We start from the raw sequence: 20575 nt of genomic DNA on the forward strand, positions 1-20575 counted from the left end.
TCTATGTCACCAGAAGATAATTACATTTTCTACTCACCTCGATTCAAGAATTATCACTATTACTCACTATTCCAGAAGTGAAATATAGTTAAATCCTATTAATGTAAATCCTAACTTGCAAAAAAGCTAATTTTTATTGCAATTTGAGGTAAAATAGGTCAAAAACATAAATCACTGCTGTATTTTTCTGGAATTGGGAGTAAGACTTGAACCTAGTTGTAACAACTCTTCACAAGCTTTCACATATGATATAAACAATGACATTTCTGTTATAAATCTCCGTTTATCATCATGATCAAATACATGTGGCCATTATTACTAGCACACGATGCGTTTTGATTCTTACAATCCATTTCGTCCCAAATAGCTCAAAATGGTCGACCTGTGTAATGGTGTTAAAACCAATAAACAATGTACCAACTCACCATATATTGCTATTACTTCTCAGAAAAAGCGACGTTATTGATCAATTGCGGTTGAAAATATGGTTTCAAGGACTTTATATTTATAATGTTTACCCACAAAATCAAGCACAGTGGTTATTTTTAAATATATTCCACGCCATTTAATCTCTCTTGCCGAATGTAACTCTGTTTCAGGGGCGTTGCCAAGGAGTGTTTGGATGTTCAAACACCATTCCTCTGGCTTGATAGGAATCCCCTCTCAGGTTGATTCAAGAACATCTCAGCCAAATTTATTAATATGTTGGGAATTCCCACTTGACTCATGTCATCATAGTATTGCAACAGAATGACCTGTTCTTAGAATGTTTTTTTTCTTCACTTGTACCACTTTGATATAAACGAGAGAAGTGAGTGAGAGCTTCTCGTGGCAGATATGAGTTCGAAAGTTGTTGTACTAGTGTGTGACCTGGGGTTGGGAGGTACCACTTGGGGGGGCAAGGCTGCACTTTTACCATAGGTAGTTGACATTATGGGCTATATTAAAAAAAAGCCTGAAAGCAATTGAACCGGGGTAGCTTTTGGCGGGAAAAGGTCATTGAACTTTACACAGGGTCGAATTTCAAACTTGCTCAAATTTTGTTTAAAACCATTCCAATGTATTCCTCTAGTCACAAGGATTCAGAAAATTAATTTCTTGAGTTATGACCGAAAAAGTCATAGGTCACGTTTTTGGCTTTATGGGGGTCAAAACATCAAAGTGCTCCGATTTTCCCCAAATATTTTTAATAAAGCAATTCAATGAAACAGCACATCTCTTCACTTGTACCACTTTGATATAAACGAGAGAAGTGAGTGAGAGCTTCTCGTGGCAGATATGAGTTCGAAAGTTGTTGTACTAGTGTGTGACCTGGGGTTGGGAGGTACCACTTGGGGGGGGCAAGGCTGCACTTTTACCATAGGTAGTTGACATTATGGGCTATATTAAAAAAGCCTGAAAGCAATTGAACCGGGGTAGCTTTTGGCGGGAAAAGGTCATTGAACTTTACACAGGGTCGAATTTCAAACTTGCTCAAATTTTGTTTAAAACCATTCCAATGTATTCCTCTAGTCACAAGGATTCAGAAAATTAATTTCTTGAGTTATGACCGAAAAAGTCATAGGTCACGTTTTTGGCTTTATGGGGGTCAAAACATCAAAGTGCTCCGATTTTCCCCAAATATTTTTAATAAAGCAATTCAATGAAACAGCACATCTCTCAATGAGTAGGTGAAAAAACCTGTTTCCTACAGGAAGCTAATGATTGGAAAATGTCATCTGTGCAAAGATTTGTACGCAAAGGATATATAAATTCAGGTCTTCAGTAGACTTCGCTTAACAGTGGTCTTCGCTGGACATGTTTGAATCACGGTAAAATGTGTACTTCAGATTTCACAGCACCAAATAGAATTATATGGTTGTGCGCCCTGAATTTTGCTTTTCAGAAAAACCCATGGATTCTCAATTTAAGCATTAAAATGAGCAGAAATTTGCATAATTTTTGCCAAATTTGGATTGGTCATGATTAGTAATATTAATTCCTGCAAGTGTACGTACCACAGATGGGAGAGATCGAATAACTTTTAATGATTTTATGCAGCCTTTTCTTTACAGAAACACTGGCATGGTTTTGCCTGTAAAATAGGCAATTCCTGGACATCGTAGACTTCGAGGTCCAGTCGTAAAAAATAATGACGGTCAACTTATATTTTTTCCCAGCCAGATCAGGCAAGGGCTGATTTCAACCATCATAGCTGTCGCTTAAAACTGAGTCGCTCCTGTGAAAAAAAAAAAATGACGTTTTTAAGGCAAATTTAGCACATATCTCTATGAGACTCTGATTTGGTGGTGTGAGATCATCAGTCGTCCGGAACACTGAGTGCAACAGACCTTTGTAATCAACAATCAGTAGTAATTATTGTTGTGATTATAAAGTATATATTACATTTATGTTTTAACTTAAACAAACAGTGTGTTTTGTTGTGCATTCTGATGTGAAATTGGGCAAATAGATCGTTATTAAATTTTAAGCCTACATTTTCCACTAAAAGATAATTATTTCCAAGGCCATTGCAAGGTCATCAGAGGTCATTTCAACTTCACGGCTAGACTTCGTAGCCTTATGAGGCTGCAATATATCTAGTTTCATTTGATTTTAGGTAAAGGCTAACTTTCAGACCATTTTGGTCTTCCAGCCTTTTCTTCCATACGGTATGTTTGTATATATTATTTATTTATGATGTAAATGCCTCTGATTTTTATGGAAAATAAATATGTAATATGAAAAATATGAAATATGAAACTGCATTTTTACACGGCTCACAAAAATAACCACTGAGTCCTTATTAATGATCACACGCCAGTGATTTTACAGTTGTGGGAGGACAAGATGTTGATTCAGCTAGTAACTAAATACTCGTATGTTGACGAAATACCTCATACTTTTAATAAAGTGGCATTTTTCAAACGTTAACTTTTGATACACCCTGCATAAGTGGCATTACAATAATACGACCAATCGCTTATTAAGGTTATACGATGTATTGTTGGTCGAAGCAGCAGAAAAAAGTAGTTCACAGCATTTTGCGAATGGTAGTGAGCTTTAGCAAAATTGCATTGCTCAATTTATAGCGAGCGTGTAGAAGAATTCAAATATCACACATATACTTTTGTAGGTCCTGTGGTTCTTGAGTTATGTTGTAAAGAGGGCTGAAACAGCAACACTTTTGTAAAACGTATGTAACTCATTAACAACAATAAATTAAGCAAGTTTTCAAAGTATATGACTTGTAGAATGAACTTTTGCAAAACACCAAAGTATTATTTTTCAATAATATATTGATCTAGATAATGAAAATCGATTTTTAGGTTGCTTCGACTAACAATACATCGTCTACCCGTAAGCGTCTGAGCATAAAGTCACCTTTACATTGTACTTGGTATAACAATTACGAAAAATCGCTTATTGTGAGCGACTGAACAATGAAATCACCTGATATATAGTCAATATCACGAGGAAGTTCACTTATTATACTACTTGTAACACGTAACAATAACCAAGTACAGTTCACTGCTTTCGATCCTACTCCTCTTTTCGCCAAACGACAAGTGTTTCTGGAATGCTGCTAAAATAAGAAAACTTTTAATGCTAATTTATTGCACATTCTAGGGAAGCGTAGTTACCTTTTTTAAATAGCCGAGTGAGAGGGTTTTCAATGAAATATTTTTGGTGTCAAAATTGAAGCATCCTATGTATAAAAGAATATATGAATATTTACTGCACATCATATATAACGATTCGTGATACCTAATTGTGGCACATTTGATGTCGTTTAAGAAGCAGAGAATTTTATTTCAATTTTATATACGCCAAAATATCTGTATGTAGAACACGTAGTTAACAACAATTGAGCGATATTAATACACATTAATGTTTTTAAGCAAATAAAATTCCAAAATATGGTACATTTTCTGCCTTTGCTTGTCACGTGGTAGACCTATGTTGAAGTTGCGATTATATGTTCAGATAAGTTTCAAATGGGTACCAACAAGATAAGTGGCCGAGCGGTCTAAGGCGCTAGGCTCATAGAGTATTCAAAGCAGTATCTGCCAAACTCAATTTTACTTTTTTTTAAATTTCATATTGGGGAAATGTGACTGGGAGAATGTATGTATGGCGTGGAGTGGTGTGTTTCGATCCATAGTAACATGCGATATATTTTATGATATTCAGGGGATACATACTGTTTACGCTTTATACTCAGTCAGCTTTGTAAGAAACAATACAATGTCAAGGACGTTTAAAAAAAACGATAAAATAAACAACTCATGGTAACCTCTTGTGTTTTGAGATTGAATTTCACAACCAAAGTATGCTTTTATGATCAAAAATAACTTTGAATCAAAACTGAATGAAATATGGCATAACCAGATTTATACAGAGTGACAATAGCACAGTTGTTGTGTATTTGTAACCAGTGTGCTATTTACCGTAACCAGGTAAGATTGTTAGTTATTTTTAGTGTATGAAATATTGTTAGATTAAAATAGTCCCAAACGTACGGATGTCCCTTCAGAGCTTCCGTATAAACGTACTGATATTAAACTGTAGGAGTTTCAGTGGAGTTTACACCAACACAGTACAGTTTTAATTGTCATTGAATTAAAAGTTATTCAGGGTACATTGTATAACAAAGTTTTTAAATGTAAGCGACCTTTATCGTATTGGATTGGTATAGCCCCGGGGTATGGCCTCCAACGCGCGCTAAAATAACGTATGGGGAAGTGAAATTAGGGAATGGTCTATGTCTAAAAGGTCCCAAATGGCCAATAATCATAATTATTCACTGTTATTGTTATAATCTGTTTTGTTTTAATCATATGGTTCTTGTTTCTATAATTATGGCAAATGTAATCAATAGTTATACTTCCTCGAGACTCGACATGCTGACGTAGACCAAGTCGCAATCGGGGTTGGCTCCAAAAAAATAGCCACTGAGTCCTTATTAATGGTCACACGCCACTACGCCAGTGATTTCACAGTTGTGTGGTGCTTTTGTCATATCGTCACCCTCATAACGAAAGTGCCTGCATAAGTCATTATTACATGTTCTTCGGGGTTGCTTTATAAATTTTTACATTATGAACTCGCTATAGTTCCAAATAGCTTTGTACTGACCATGGAGGTAGTCTACTTCCATGTACTGACTAGGCTACCCAGACCACTGAATTTCCTCCTCTGTACTGCCTCCGCTAGTATCTTATACAAATACGAGACCCATAGTCAAGGTATAGCCCTTTTAAGCAAAGTTCATCAACTATCTGTAAAGGGACTTGGATATTCAAATATAGATAGATAACTTCTATAAATAAATATAAACTGTTGAACTTTGTTTCTTTTCTGTGACTAGGCTGTCACGAGATACAATAGAACGGTTTTCATCACGAGTGACACCGAAGGAGGTGCCTACATGAGGCATTAGGATTAGTTTTCTGTCCAAAAGCCTTTCTCTGTGACGTCCTCCCACTTTCAAATCATCATGAAGGGTTTACTTGTACCATGCGCCATCTTGGTTAGTCTCTGTGCAGTCGTTGTTATTTCGACTCCTCTGGACGACTACGTCAACATGCCGGACACACATTACAGCTACACCGTGTTGAAGAATCAAACAATGCGAATTGCTGGCTCTTATACGGCTTACACGATCAATATGACGTCACAGCAATGGCTGACGGGTATGTTTGTACTTTCGAGATTTGTCAGTTGTATCTGGACAGCACAAGAGCCCATGACACTATTATATATGTCAGGGGAAATAGATCATGTCTATCAATATAGATCCATTATAATCGACTTCAAAATCAGCTGTAAAATATATACAATCACATTTTAGGTATATGAATTAGATTAGTAAGATTATGACGTTATATATACCTATCGTCCATGGGCAGGAAAAACCTCCTATGTGTCTTTAGCCCTTGAACATGCTTAAAACAAAACTGCGAAAAGGCTTACATTGGAGGTTTTGCTTTAAACATGTTCAGGGCCAAAGACTCATAGGAGATTTTTCCTGTCCATGGACGCTATGTTGATATGAATGGAGAGCGGATACCCACATATACGCCTTGTATTGATACCAAAAAGGCATAGGTCAGTCACTTTGGAAAAAGTAGTAAACAATTCCGGGGTAATCCTAGGTAAACCCTTGCAGTAAACCGTGTAGCAGAAATAGTTTTGGTAGGCAATGGTTAAACTAATTTTTTGTTGTTAAACTTATTACTGTATTTATTTCCTTACATACAGAGAATGATTCTGACAGATCAATTTGGTGGCATTATCTAGTCATCACAATCCCTGATGTAATTACACATCCAGACGTATCTTTTATGTGGATCACAGGAGGCAGTAACCATGATGGGTAAATACACAGGTTATTTGTCGCAATGCGCGTATTTGTACACGTGGGATGATATTGGCACACAGGCTTGTTTTGGTTTAGATAAAATGGAAAAGAATTGAAAAAAAAAGTAGCCCACAGAATTAACGGAAATCTCTGGTCCTAGTTTCATTATTACGCATGGTACGCCTGAACCATTATTATGTTATATAAGAAATAACATGGCCCTTAAGTTACAACTTAATGTACATTACTTTGCATTGTGGTACCCACGGATCCGTTTAGTTTGCCAAGTTTACCTTAATGTACCTTTACATCGTGATATTTATATAGGATAGCCTGTTATAGCGGGTTCGCCGTCAGACAAGTTTAGAACTGTCAGCAAAATTGTTCGACAGCAAACACACTAAAAACTTACCAAATACCTTTACATTGTGGCACCCTGAATCCGTCACGATTACCTTAATAATACCTTTGCATTGATGCACCCCTGGATACGTTAAGTTTACTCAACTCTAATGTACCTTCGCATTATGGTACCCCTGGATCCGTTAAGTTAACTCAACTCTAATGTACCTTTACATTATGGCAACCATGGATCCGTTAAGTTAACCCTAATGTACCTTCGCATTGTGGTACCCTTGGATCCGTTAAGTTTACCTTATTAATGTGCCTTTACATTGTGGTACACATGGATCCGTTAAGTTTAACTTGACGGTACATTTGCATTGTGGCGACCGTGGATCCGTCCAATTTGCCCCGGGAATTTTGGCGGAAAGAAGTCAATTTCTAAATATTTTTGTCTTTACTTCCTTGGATAGGTGTTTAATGAATTATTATTTTAAAAGGCTCTTACTGATTAGCAATGTTAATATCAAATTGATCTGTCATAAGTCCTAGGAGTATATATATACTTACCATGTAGATGAAGGGATGAGACAATTACCGATGCCGAAACAAAAACTGATAAATATCTGACGACATGCTACGTATACACCAATCCGAGAAGCGTTTACTGTATTTGGCCCTCTATTGACGGCAACACAGATGTACCAGAGCGGGAGATTTAATTCGTAATTCAATACTCATGATTGTGTATTGAATATCACTGTTGTGTACAATTCCGGGTACAATTCTGTATAGCACACAATAAATAATGGATGGAACCCCCGACCTCGGGACACCGCAGTTTTACATCGGGGACACCGCAGTAATGGCGAAGTCGGATAGGTGTATAAGTAAGAAATTAACAAGAAGCATACTCTTGGATGAAATTGCTATCTTGCATGAAAAGTTATTAACGGCAATTAACTTCTTGTATTAGGCGTACTGTACTTTTGACATGATGTATATTTTAAGTATTAGACTTCATTGTGATAAGAGTGATATTATTCTTTGGAATTACACTTTTTTCTTTAAATCGCTGACTCCCAGCAAGTTAAACAAGAATAATTTGTTAAATGCAATGGAACATTAATGCTTATTAATATTATATCATTACTATTTATTATTATACTAGGCGTACAAAAATAATACATTTTATTTAATATACCCAACCATGCCGACCTTGGGTCGGGCTGAAAAGTGTCATGATAAAATTGAACCCTTTATTTGCTACCTATTTTCGAGTTTGTGTTCTAAATGAGTCAATAATACAGCCATTATATTCAAACAGATGCCATTTCGATAACCGTATAACATGGATTGCGTAGACATGAAATCGAAGGTTTACGGTGTTCAATCAGAGGATGATTTAAGTACTACCCAACACCCAATGCACTGGGCATGTATAGCAGTGAGTAACATGACACCACTGCTGTGCTGCATAGAAGTGCATGATTAAATTTGAATTTGTACAGTTATATTTACATTAAAAACGCTATGAACATGCTAGTCGATTTCACATTTTATGTTATCTACAGAAGGTGTGAATTATCCTTTTCCACAGTATTCAATGGGATTTGAAAAAGTAAAGTGGCAGTTGAAACTCTAGTGATAACACTTTTGCAGTGCATGATGGGGGCTTCCTTAAATCATCATCTGGTGTTCAATCATGGTTTCTTATGTTACTCTTTCTAATCACTTTTAACCCTTGTCGTGTGTCATGCCCTTCCAGACCACCAGATCCACTTGGGGACACAGAAGTCTTGTTTACCTCTCTTGCCGCCGCAAGTACCGGGATGTAAGTAAAACCAACCTGCAGCCAGTTCCAATCCCCAATCACCGCAAGCCATTCAATTTCTTTAGCTATTCCGAAAGATTATTAAGACTAGGGGTCTGTTACCGTCAAGCAAAATTTTAAATATGTGGACAAACTCAAAAAAATAGAAATCCTTGATTCTTTTAGCATGGAAAGGGTTTAGGGGGGACATTTTAAAAATGACATTTAAAAAGTTGCATTTGGCCTGTTGGCATGGTAACAGACAAAACAAATTTTAGTCGAAAATGACCAAAATTTACAATTTTCATATTTGAAAAAGGGCAAAGTTTAGTCGAATGCCACAAATATATAAGATGTGATGTAATTTTTTATTTTTTTTCTTCAGATAAGGGCATGCTTTCGTAGTCCTTGCAAATGAAGAAAGAGCTTGTCACTCTTTTAAAAGATCCTTTAATTTTAAGTAGAAAAACACATTTTTGGGCAAAATTGTAAATGTCATTTTACCCCAACATTGAAGGGGTGTAACTGTAAAGAAGAAGTTGATATTTTGTAATTGTATAGTGGCATAGCTAGAGTGAACCCTTGCTGACAGATATATAGTTTCAAAAATTGGGGTCTCAACTTCTAAAGAAGTTCTGGCTTTTTAAAAGTACCAAGGTTTTGAAAAAAATGTGTATTTTTAAGGGGAATTTATGGCAAAAAAGACAAATTTCGCTTAAAAGGATTGTGTTTAAATAACCGTAATGAAATAATTATTGAATATATTTCTATTGATGAAAAGATTAAGTGACTTCTTAAATTTTAGTCTCAGTTTTAAATGGTGCAAACAAGCTATATTATACATACAAGCCTTATAAGCATGTTAAGCAGATGAGACAGATCGCAGCGCTATTCAAATACAGATAGAGGGCAGCGCTTGGAAGACAGGTCGCTTTTAGCAACCCGGTACAAACAACAGAGTTCACCAACTTTACGAGAACACCAATCAGGGGCTGTGCAACAATGATAAGCCCTGTAGGAAGGGTAAATATGGGGGGGGAGGAGGTGTCCAAGAATCTTTGGTAACTCCCAAAAAGGGGAGAGCAGTTATTGGCAGGTCAAAGGGGTGAAGGGTCTAGTACATGAACCTATACCATGGTTCCTAGGCGTCGCAGAGGAGCTCATAGGGTAGTGTCAATATACCGGTAAACGACATATCTGATTTGCCCAGGTTTTTGTAAGTTTGCCACTGCTTTTAGCATCAGACAGTTAGATACCCGGTACAAACAACAGAGTTCACCAACTCTACGAGAACACCAATCAGGGGCTGTGCAAGAATGATAAGCCCTGTAGGAAGGGTAAATATGGGGGGGTCCAAGAATGTTTGGCAACCCCCCAAAAGGGGGGAGCAATTTTGAAAGGTCAAAGGGGTGAGGGGTCTAGTACATGAACCTATACCATGGATCCTCGCCGTCGCAAAGGAGCTCATAGGGTACTGACAATATACCGGTAAACGACACATCTGATTTGCCCAGGTTTTTGTTTGCCACTGCAAGCTAGGTGGTGGCAATGGATATTGGAGCACATTTACGGGGCAGACTATACTACAGACACGCTCTGATAAGGGCTTAGAAAAACAGTGCAGAAATGTTCAAATATGCAAAATTCTTTGCTCACTACGCTTGCATTATACAAGTACATCTAGACCATTATTATAAGGTTTGCAAATTGGGAACTCAAACATATGTCATGTGCGGGGGGGGGGGGGCCAAGATTTGTTGGCAGGCCGGAAGGGGCAGGCAATTCTTTTTGGCACGCCGTTTGGAAGGTTTAAGCCTAGCCTTCAACATTAGGAAGCATGTAAAGTTTCATCTCCAGCAGATGGATCTTCAGGGAATTCAACATCAGAAAATGTAAACCAAGAAACATTTGAAAATCATCAACATCATGACAACATGTGCTGCTTTTAACATCAGGCAGCTACTAGTACTAACCCAGTACAATCAACAGTGTTCACCAATTCTACGAGAATAGGAAGTATGTGAAACTTTATCTTCAGTAGATGAATCTACTAGCTACGGTGGATTCAAGAGGTATTGCAAACGCTATTCAGTTACCCAAGGAAACATGTACATCGACATACATAAAGCATTGAAGCATTGACGCTAGTAGCTCACATTCAGTCAGGAAAATATGACAAAATTACAAACATCAAAATTAAAAAGCCTTCTAGCCAAGATAAGAGGAAATACAAGCGGACAGCAATGCATTCTTTCTGAATCAGAGATATGATTAGGTCATGAATTGGCCCTAAAGGTTATATACCACTAATAGGCCTGGGCGATACATGGAAATACGACGAGTAACTATTTGTTTGCATGGCATCTGAAAAGACTGCTTTAAAATCGCTGAAATTGACCAAGTAATATAGCCAAAAAAGTACTTTTTAGGGTTTGATATTATATGACATTTTTGTTGTAATAGTACCAAAATTCATACGCACGGGTACGGTTTTTAGTAAATATTCGCCCTACCATATTGTAACTTTCAGCTTCGAGTGCGCACTGCCATTTTGAGATGTTTACGGTTCAGTGCGTTAAGGTTATTAATTATTTTAAACTGTTGTGATTTGGTAGTTCACAGCATCTTACGAATGGTAGTGAGCTTTGGCAAAAACTGCATTGCTCAATTCATAGCGAGCTTGTAGAAGAATTAAAATATCACAGATATAATTTTATAGGTGCTGCGGTTCTTGAGTTACGTTGTAAAGAGGGCTGAAACAACAACACTTTTGTAAAACGTACATAACTCATTAACAACAATAAATTAAGCAAGTTTTCAAAGTATACGATTTGTAGAATTAACTGTTGCAAAACATCAAGGTGTTAATTTTCAATAATATATTGATCTAGATAATGAAAATCGATTTTTAGGTTGCTTCGACCAACAATACCTCGTCTACCCTTAAAACAAGAAAAGTCTCAAGTCAACCTATGTTAAGTTTTTGATCATTTGGCATCTAAATCATATAGTTTCACCTGATATTAGTGGCATTTAACTGTGAGAGTTCTGAATATGAGAAACGTCCACCCGAAATTAGCCATTTTGCCATTGAAACCGTGTAATACATAATTAGTGGTATTTAACCTATAGTCAGCAAGAAACAAACAAACCCAATTTCCAAGAAGCAGAAAGAATTTATTATTGATGGGTATGAGCATGGAGAGGTCACTGGTAATCCGGGCCGGGAATAGAGAGACCCTTCTGCTGTTGCTAAGCAAATGCGTTTTTTGGCGAATGTAAAATAGCAACAAGAGGGCATTTAGCATGTTTAGCAGGCCTACATCTGAGACGAGTATCTGACCCCACAACACACAAGTAGTTTTTTCCGAGAGATCAATAATAAACTTGCAGATCTGCAAATACAATGGTATATCAAGAGTGCCTAAAGCAAGCGGTGCAGAAACTAGAACTATCATCCAATTACTCCTATTACTTTGGAGACAAATAGATTATTGGCGCCCTCTACGGAGGCGCCAAAATATAGGCATGACTTTGTGATTCTTTGTGAAAAGCTTCTAATTTCACTCTTGCTAGATTGACTTCGCAATTGTTTTGCTAAAATTATGCCCAGCTCAGAAATAAAACCACAATTTGCTTGGATTTTATTTTATTATTGTTTTCTGATATGCACAGGATAAAATGGTGAGCGTATATTCTTTGTTTAAAATACAAAATTAGGATTTATAAAAACACCAAATAAATCCTGACCTTTGTATGGGTTCAACCAGTTTACCGTGTGCCTTAGAAACCCGATAGACGGTGACATTTGACCATACACTAGGATCCACAACATGCTCATCTATCATGGGAACAGTTCTTAAGCCCTAATACATTTGTAGGCCTACTTTCATCCTTTGAAAATTTGGGTACACAAACTCATACTCTGCAACTTGAGGCCAAATTTTGCACTATGATTATGTAATTGAGGTTATTGGACTATGCCATTGGGATGAGACTATTGTGGTCCATAGTGATAAGATCAATTAACGAGGACTCTACTGATGGCTTTTGTTTGCTAATTACCATAGAATCTATATAGCGGTTATTGCCAAAGTTGCAATATGGTGGCACAATTGGGCGGAAAACTGTATGCAAACAACACGGCATATTAATTATACATGTTCTACATTGTTGTATTTTAAAACACTGAAGACCAAAATTGACGTTATTGCCATGATTGGATCATGGAGGTAGTAAGCCTACTACAACTCTGGCGGAAATTCGTTGCCACACCAGGGCCACACCAGCACGTTCTGGTGTTAAAAGCACGCAATCGAAGCTAAATATGGGATAGTTCCGTACTATTTTGTATAATAGTTGCAAATGCACATTCAGATTACACTTGCCCCTTCCCCACCCCCCACCCCCCATTTTCCAATGTTGGGAGACTGTAATGTAGAAATGATGACGATTTTGTCCAAATCAACATTGCAATAGGGGAGCGGGGAAGGATGTTGGCCAATTAACGCTCAGGTGTGGCAACATTTTTCACCAAGGTTGTAGCTATACTACCTCCATGATTGGATTAAGTAAATAACTAAATCCTGTTATCTGCCCAGCAATGTTTGCTTATCATAATAATTGTAACAAACTGTAGACAGAAAAGGCAAACAGACAGAACTTGTTATGGATATGATTGGTGTAAGAACGAAAAAGTTGAATGTCAGATCAAAGTCATCCGAGGTAAATTAAGTAATGTCAACCACAAATTGTTACAGGTCATTTGAGGTGGACTAAGTTTATATTTGGATTGTCAGAACACCTTCCCCAATCAGACACATTTCTCTTGTTTGGCTTGACTTTGCAAAGAGCGTCTAATTTCGGTCTTGCTAGATTTACTTCGCAACTGTTTTGCTTAAAAGTATGCCCAGCTTAGAAATAAAACCACAATTTGCTTGGATTTTATTTTATTATTGTTTTCTGATATGTTCGGGATAAAATGTTGTGCGTATATTCTTTGTTTAAAATACAAAATTAATGGACTTCTTTCTATGCTAATATTACATTATTGTTTTAAAGAGCGAAAAAGTATCCAAACAGTTGGGCGCCCATTCCTTTTTTAAAGGAATTTTTATTTAGAGTACAAGATGACAAACTTAGCAGTGTCAGCATCAAAACCCTCACAGACATCTGTCAGGCACTGTTCATGATCTCATTAGAAAATCCCACACATGAGCGACTCCGTTTATAATGCTAACAATCTACACAAAGTAAAGACTTGAGCATCACTTTATTATGGGTTGGCAATGGCTTCACCATGTCCACATTTAACTTTAAAAAAAAAAAAAACAAACAAACAAACAAAAAACTGTGACATAGCATTTTAAAAACAATAATTCAAGTGCATTGTCCATTCCCCCATGTTTTTATAAACATTTTCTATTGTTTTGTACAATGTTTGTTTGATCTTTCTTACATTTGAGATTTGTTTTCAGTATCATGCAGTCTTAGAACTAAATTTATAGATAACATTGTATGAAACAATTGTATAAAAGAAAAATGTTACTTGGTATGTCAGTTGCTGTTGTTGCTATAAACCCCAGATAAGGTAGAAACAACTGGTAAAAAGGACTTTATTCAGGAATGCAAAATACAAAATATAAGCAATGCAAGAATACAAGGAGGAACAAAAACCCAGGACAACATCTGGACAAGATGCCCAAATTAATGCAGGGTGACATATTATAAATCCACGAAATTATCACATTCTCATTATGTTTAAACCATATTTAGATTATTGGTGAGGTATTTCAGATAAAGTCAATCAATGAGTCCATTAGTGAATATAGGCCTAAATAAGAAGTAGAAATGATTATTATACATGGAAAACCCCTAGCCTACTCCAGAGTAGTGACCAACTGAAATATAATGTGTTTTATTTGGTTTCAATAGTTATAATCGATTTATCCATTCTTTAGGAAGAGTAGCGATTGTAAAAGACAGATAACCACCACCAAGAAATTAATGCCCATGGTAACCATTTTGCGCCCAACTTTGCACATTTTTCATGCATTAAATCATATGGCTGGGGAGGGGTCACTGGCAGTTTACTAAGTGAAAATTACTTAAATAAATGATAACCAATGGTTATGATTGGTCAATGAACTATTCTGGGTATGTTATTTGCAAATCACAAGCCAATAAAGGATTTTTTATACTGTGAAAGTTCTATGTAATTAGCTAATTTTTATCGAAAATAGCGAACTTTCTTCAAAGTAAAACTTCGTTATGGGGTAAAGACCCCAATTCTTTTATTGGTTGGTTGATCATCCCCATTCATAGTCATTCTCATCCAACCCCTGACTTTAATCAGCAAACTTCTTCTTGAGAGTTATTGAATTTCAAAGTTATACCACTTTTACTAATGAAAAAAATTGCAAAAAAGAGGGATTTTGAATTGCATATTACACAATATTCTAGGTGGGTGAGAAAACTGGCAATACTATTTTTGTAACGTCTAATACATTTTAGGTATTTATCAGCAGCAATTTAAATTGTTCCATACTTTTTGCAATTTCATTAGTGCTAGCTAGAAAAATGTGTCTTTTTCGAACTGTAAAATTGAAAAAAATGTACTTTCCCTGTGGCAATCTTCAAAGAACCGTTACCATGGCAACAAGGGATTTTCGAATTTTTGATCAAGTTACAAAATCATTAGACCCAAATACCTTTCCTATCACAAGATTTAGGCAAATTCCATGAACCTTTATTTTTGGCTTTGTCCGCACATTGCTGAATTGATCCAGACCCCCAGTCTTAAATTGTCAGAATTTAATATGTATAGTGATGCTCACCAGAATTTCAAATTTGTGTGTAAAACTCAATTAAAACACGCTTTGTATCCGTATTATTCATATATGCTTTGCAACAAGCTTACTGTCAAGTTTATCTCGTGGGAATGTTGAACAAAATGATCAGAAAGTTAGCTCCAGAGCTGCCATATTATCTTTGTAATTTAAAGTTATAAATCAAATATTTATGAAATATTAACATCGACACAGTTCAGAGCCCGACACTTCGCAATTGTTTTTAACGAAACAAATTAAAGATTCCTTCATCCATTGAAGGAGAGTTAAAGCTATGTCCCATGTACAAAGAGCCACACTAAAGAGTAGGGAGTGAACACCACCTGGTGGCCGTCGTTATCCGACCCGGTGCTGTTAAAATATTCACATACCCGAGTAGCCTATACATTAATTTCGCCAAGCTTGCTATCGTGGAGGAAATTATTCTGCCGTCAGTGCACTATTAAATAGACAACAGCCGTATTCAGATTCAGCGCTACACGAATAACATAAATAAGAAATTAAATGATATAGGCAATTTCTATGTAAATTACTTAAGGCCGCTTTAGAACAGGTACGAATTTCTTTTTCAGGCTTTCTTGACAAATTGATTGTATGTTTACAACATGTTTATACTTGATTATTAATTAACTTTCTGATAACCACATTAAGCGTTTACAATATATCTACTTGATTATTAACTTTCAGATAACCACATTAAGCATTTACAATATATCTACTTGATTATTAACTTTCAGATAACCACATTAAGCATTTACAATATATTTACTTGATTATTACCTTTTCGATAACCACATTAAGCATTTACATTATATTTACTTGGTTATTAACCTTACGATAATGATGACTAAAAGAGTTTTAATTTACTCGAATCATTGCAGTAGTTGAGATCCGTATATATGACAGTTCTTAGAAGCCTGTGAGCAATTACTGGTTATATAAAAGGTTCTTGTATAATATAAGTTTACCAAAAATACTTTTTGCTATTTTTATAGGGTGACTGCATGCTTAAAACAAATTCCAAACCAGCCTATTGTATTTAAGGTAAGAATATGTCACTTAAAATTTCATTTTATATCCCAGTGATTTTATATTCTTAAAGGTAGTTGACTGTATACCCTGACCCTATCTACCACAGAGACATCCACAGTGTTGCATGCAACATTGCTGAAAAAAAAGAGTTTGAACTGTTAGTTGAACATTGATCAAATATCCATCTTATCGATTTCACATGACATATGGAAATGTTCTTTGCATGAAATAAGATATAGCCCCCCTCCTCCGTGGACGAATTCTGGAATATCTTCCAGAACATTTTTATTTGAACCATTTTTATTTGAACTCATCCTCCCTCTATGTGAGATTCATGTTTAAAATTCAAATGGAGATGTCTAATGTGTTCATCCAATAGAGGTTATGCGTGTTCTATAAGCTGCATTTCCTATCAACGACTGCTATACCTTGTTTAGAACTTTCAAAAGAAGTACCTGCATGTATAACCATGACTGTTTCAAAATAGCCCGCCAAGAGTCATGCAGGTAACTCCGAGGTCATGAATTGAATTGGTTTGAATAAGGAATACTACGGGAATCAGCGCCTTTTGTTAGAAGTCACACATGAGTAAAGTGGATAACCTCTATTTGAAATCCATGCTAACCCCTGTGGACGATATTTCCAAATTTTACACAGGGGAATGTGGATTTCACCTGGAATCATTCTCTCTTCCCAAGAAATAGCATACGCTGGCGAAGTGATGTAATAATCGGATTAACTATCATAGCAATAGGTGAAAACAATTTTTGAATACATCGCGCTGTGCTGCAAGCAGATTACACTCATCACCTGTGTATGTCTGCAACAAGGAGTTTATATAGGAAGGAGAAGAAATATATTATGTAACGCTTATTGTTCCTTTGTGCCAATTGGAGTTCCCGACACGCTATTCATCGAGAGGTACCTTTTGTTCGAGACAAAGGGCTTCCGCCATTAAATCGGTAACTGACCTGACCAGCGTATTAACGCTATAATAGGTAGGCTACTGTCAATAAGTGATGAAACGAAAGTCACGTAAAAGCGCCTATACGAACGAGAGGTACCTTTTGTACTAGTCCATCCCAAGGGTGTACGTGAGTTGTCGCATGCACACAAAACAGAGGTTCACCTACAATACAAACCTATTGCAGCGCCCAAATTGGTTTGGGCGCTCATTTGATTATACTCAGTGAACACGCTTTGCTGTACCATTTCGCTACGGACAGTTCAGCAGCATAGGCAAAGTGTGCGCTCTGTGTGGCGGATATAAGAATCTACACAAGTAAGTTGTCTACATTGTTTGCCAATAGGTGTACATAAGGATTTGAAGTAATTATGATATCACTCCTACTGTAGTATTTTTAAGGACATTAGCCGCGGTCCACGTCGTGTTTTATTATGTATATGCCTACCATAGTATTTTACATGAGCATCGCGTATATAGGAGTCTACCCTGGGCCTCAAATGTGATATATTTGCTGATAACTCGAGAAGCATATAGCCATACTATTTCTGAATCAATCAATAAAGCAAAGCAAAGCATGCTTGTAGGCCTATAATACTATATTAAATATAATTGCGGACCAACCGATACAGCTCGATACGCCCAATGTATGAATAAAAGCACCTAACAATAAAGTCGCCCAATTGAACAGTTGTAGGTGTCGATCGCACGACTTCATTAATATTGATTGGCAACATTTTCCAATATGTCAGCGCTCAAATCGGACACAATAGAACAATAGACTCTTCAGTGCGTTGGTCTGCAATCATAGATTGAATACAATACCTGATTTTTCAAAGATACTAATATTACAGGTGCGAGTGATCAGCATGATTATGGTTCAATACAGAGGTACCGCGTGAACGTACCAGTGCAACGCGGTATATTAAAAAAAATGTTTTCGCCTATTGCTATGGTAGTTAAGCCGATTATTACATCACTTCGCCAGCGTGTTTGTTTTCCTATTACAACGAGATACTGTCTTTTAAGTCGTGTTCACACAGTTGGATTTAAGTCACTTAATACCGGTAATAAGTCACTAATACCGGTTATAAGTCGCTTATTACCGGTAATAACTCACTTACATCTGACTGTGTGAACACGACTTTAATGAGTGAAGATTGGTTCAACGAACTCACCATGCTGATTCTCAAATAACAAACAATAAAAACACAGTATCTGATTAGGTATTTATTAAATATCCCGAAATCCTTTTCGATTGGACTTTCGATCGCTAACGATGAGTGCATCTACGTGACGTATAACCGGGGCCAACCGCAACGGGTTTCGGGACATACCGTTAATGGTATTATCTGTGACTAATGGATTTTGCTTGAAGCATTGCAGATAAAAAATCATATAAAACAAATAAAGTAAAAGTAATGCAAATGCTTATTGCGAATAACTATACAGTTGATTCTGTTTGAATCATTCGAGAGCATTTCGTATTTGGTAGAAATAAAAGGTCAAATAAAACAAATAAAGAAAAGTAATTCAATATGCTTCTTGTGAATAACTGATAGATTCTGCTTATATTTTGTAGAAAAAATGTCAAATAAAACAAATAAAGAAAAAGTAATGTAATATGTAAAAATTCCTACTCCTCAATGGCTGCCAAAGTTGGGTCCCCGTCGGCTCCATCTCACCTAAAATGTGAAATGATGCGCCCTTGGAGGGTATTTTAAACTGCATTCTATCACCTGTGTTACGCGTAGACAAAAGAATAATGACAGCACAACACAAAAGAATCAAACATCGAATTTTAAGCGGCTTTAATCCACCCAATTGGGCAGTCACAACACCTGTTTGGTGCATGCGGGGGACCCGTCATGGCCGACCAAATCCTGACCATGACTTGGCTCGTTGGATTAGTCTATATAACGCGCACTACTTCTGTACAACTGTCATTTTAACAAAATGTAAAACCATTGTCCGTAAATGGGATTTTGTGATTTATTTTTAAAAGTATGTGTGCAACCGCTTATGGCACGTTTTATATCCCATAATAAAGGTAATTTTGGCCCATTTTAGCAATAATGTATGGGAGTCCAAGTCATTCTGCATCTGGCTCTGGGAGCTAGCGGGACGAATTTAGACTAATTAAAGAATTGGCTATTATAGAAATTACGTGCACACCCCTATAGAGGAGTAACTTTTCAATAAAAGAAATGTATGGATATAAAATCCAAGTTTGCTTTCTGAAAACGACTGCAATTCTAGTTGCCAATGTTACTTGAAATTGAGCTTTAAAATTGAGGATTTCTGATTTTAAACTATTTTTCTGCTGGATATGTTTTCGCTTTTGGACACTTTAAAAGTCTGGATTTTCACCAATCACAACTGGATAAAAACTCCGGAAATCCAACTCTATAGGGGGTCTGCATCTATTTACTGGATATCCCAATGATTTTCTATGAATCACCAATCATACATCCATCATTAGAAAATCATTTTTGCGACTTTAGTCATAAACCTTTGCTAATTTCACGCCAAACATTCAGTTTACAAACACCTTTAAGGTAAAGCCAAGAATTTTCCGCGTTGCGGAAATTCCGCGAAAATCGCGGAATTCGGAGGTAAAGCGGAAAACGCATTTCTGAGAAAAAAATAAAAAAAATAAGCAAAAATGACCTAGAAAAAGGAAAAATACAATTGAAAATAAATAAATAATATAATAAATGAAATGGGTCTTCCAAATTCATCAAAATAAAGTAAAATCCGTCATAGATTTACCGTACAACGCCTGTCCTACCTCCCATTGCAGCCATACCCAATCACCCATCCCAACTTTGCAAATCGCAATGATCGTCACAAGATTCTTGTGAAATTTTATTATGTCAGAAATGTGCTAAAATTACAAAGCGGAGAAAAGCGGAATTTAGCATTTGTAAAGCAGAAAATTCTTGGCTTTACTTTAAGGGATCTGGAATGAGCGTTTTGAGGGTTTCGACAGTATTTTTTGTGGGACATGAGAGCACCTCAGACGTATCGAATTGCATTCTAAATACGAAGCATGTCTTTCTGATATCAAATAATTTACATTTTTTGAAATTCACGATATAATACAAATTTTATGACAAATTATTAAAATTTGATATTTGTCAAATTTTTGATATATAACTGTCCTCGAAGTATATTTTATAAATCTAATGATATATTCTTAAAGTGTATGTAGCTGGGAGGAAAAGCCGACG

General features: G+C 36.4%; 1 protein-coding gene across 1 annotated transcript in view; it reads left to right on the forward strand.

Moving 5' to 3' along the window:
• Nucleotides 1-4194: 4194 nt before the first annotated feature.
• Nucleotides 4195-20575, forward strand: part of LOC140151029 (autocrine proliferation repressor protein A-like) — a 29722-nt gene continuing 13341 nt past the window's right edge. Inside the window, exons 1-5 of the mRNA XM_072173218.1 lie at nt 4195-4439; nt 5351-5675; nt 6244-6358; nt 8454-8519; nt 16342-16390. Coding sequence (XP_072029319.1) covers nt 5480-5675; nt 6244-6358; nt 8454-8519; nt 16342-16390 — 426 coding nt within the window. The 5' untranslated portion in view covers nt 4195-4439; nt 5351-5479. The remainder of the gene's footprint in view (nt 4440-5350; nt 5676-6243; nt 6359-8453; nt 8520-16341; nt 16391-20575) is intronic.

Source organism: Amphiura filiformis, chromosome 4 (assembly GCF_039555335.1).
Source record: "Amphiura filiformis chromosome 4, Afil_fr2py, whole genome shotgun sequence".
In the NCBI taxonomy this organism is placed as follows: domain Eukaryota; kingdom Metazoa; phylum Echinodermata; class Ophiuroidea; order Amphilepidida; family Amphiuridae; genus Amphiura; species Amphiura filiformis.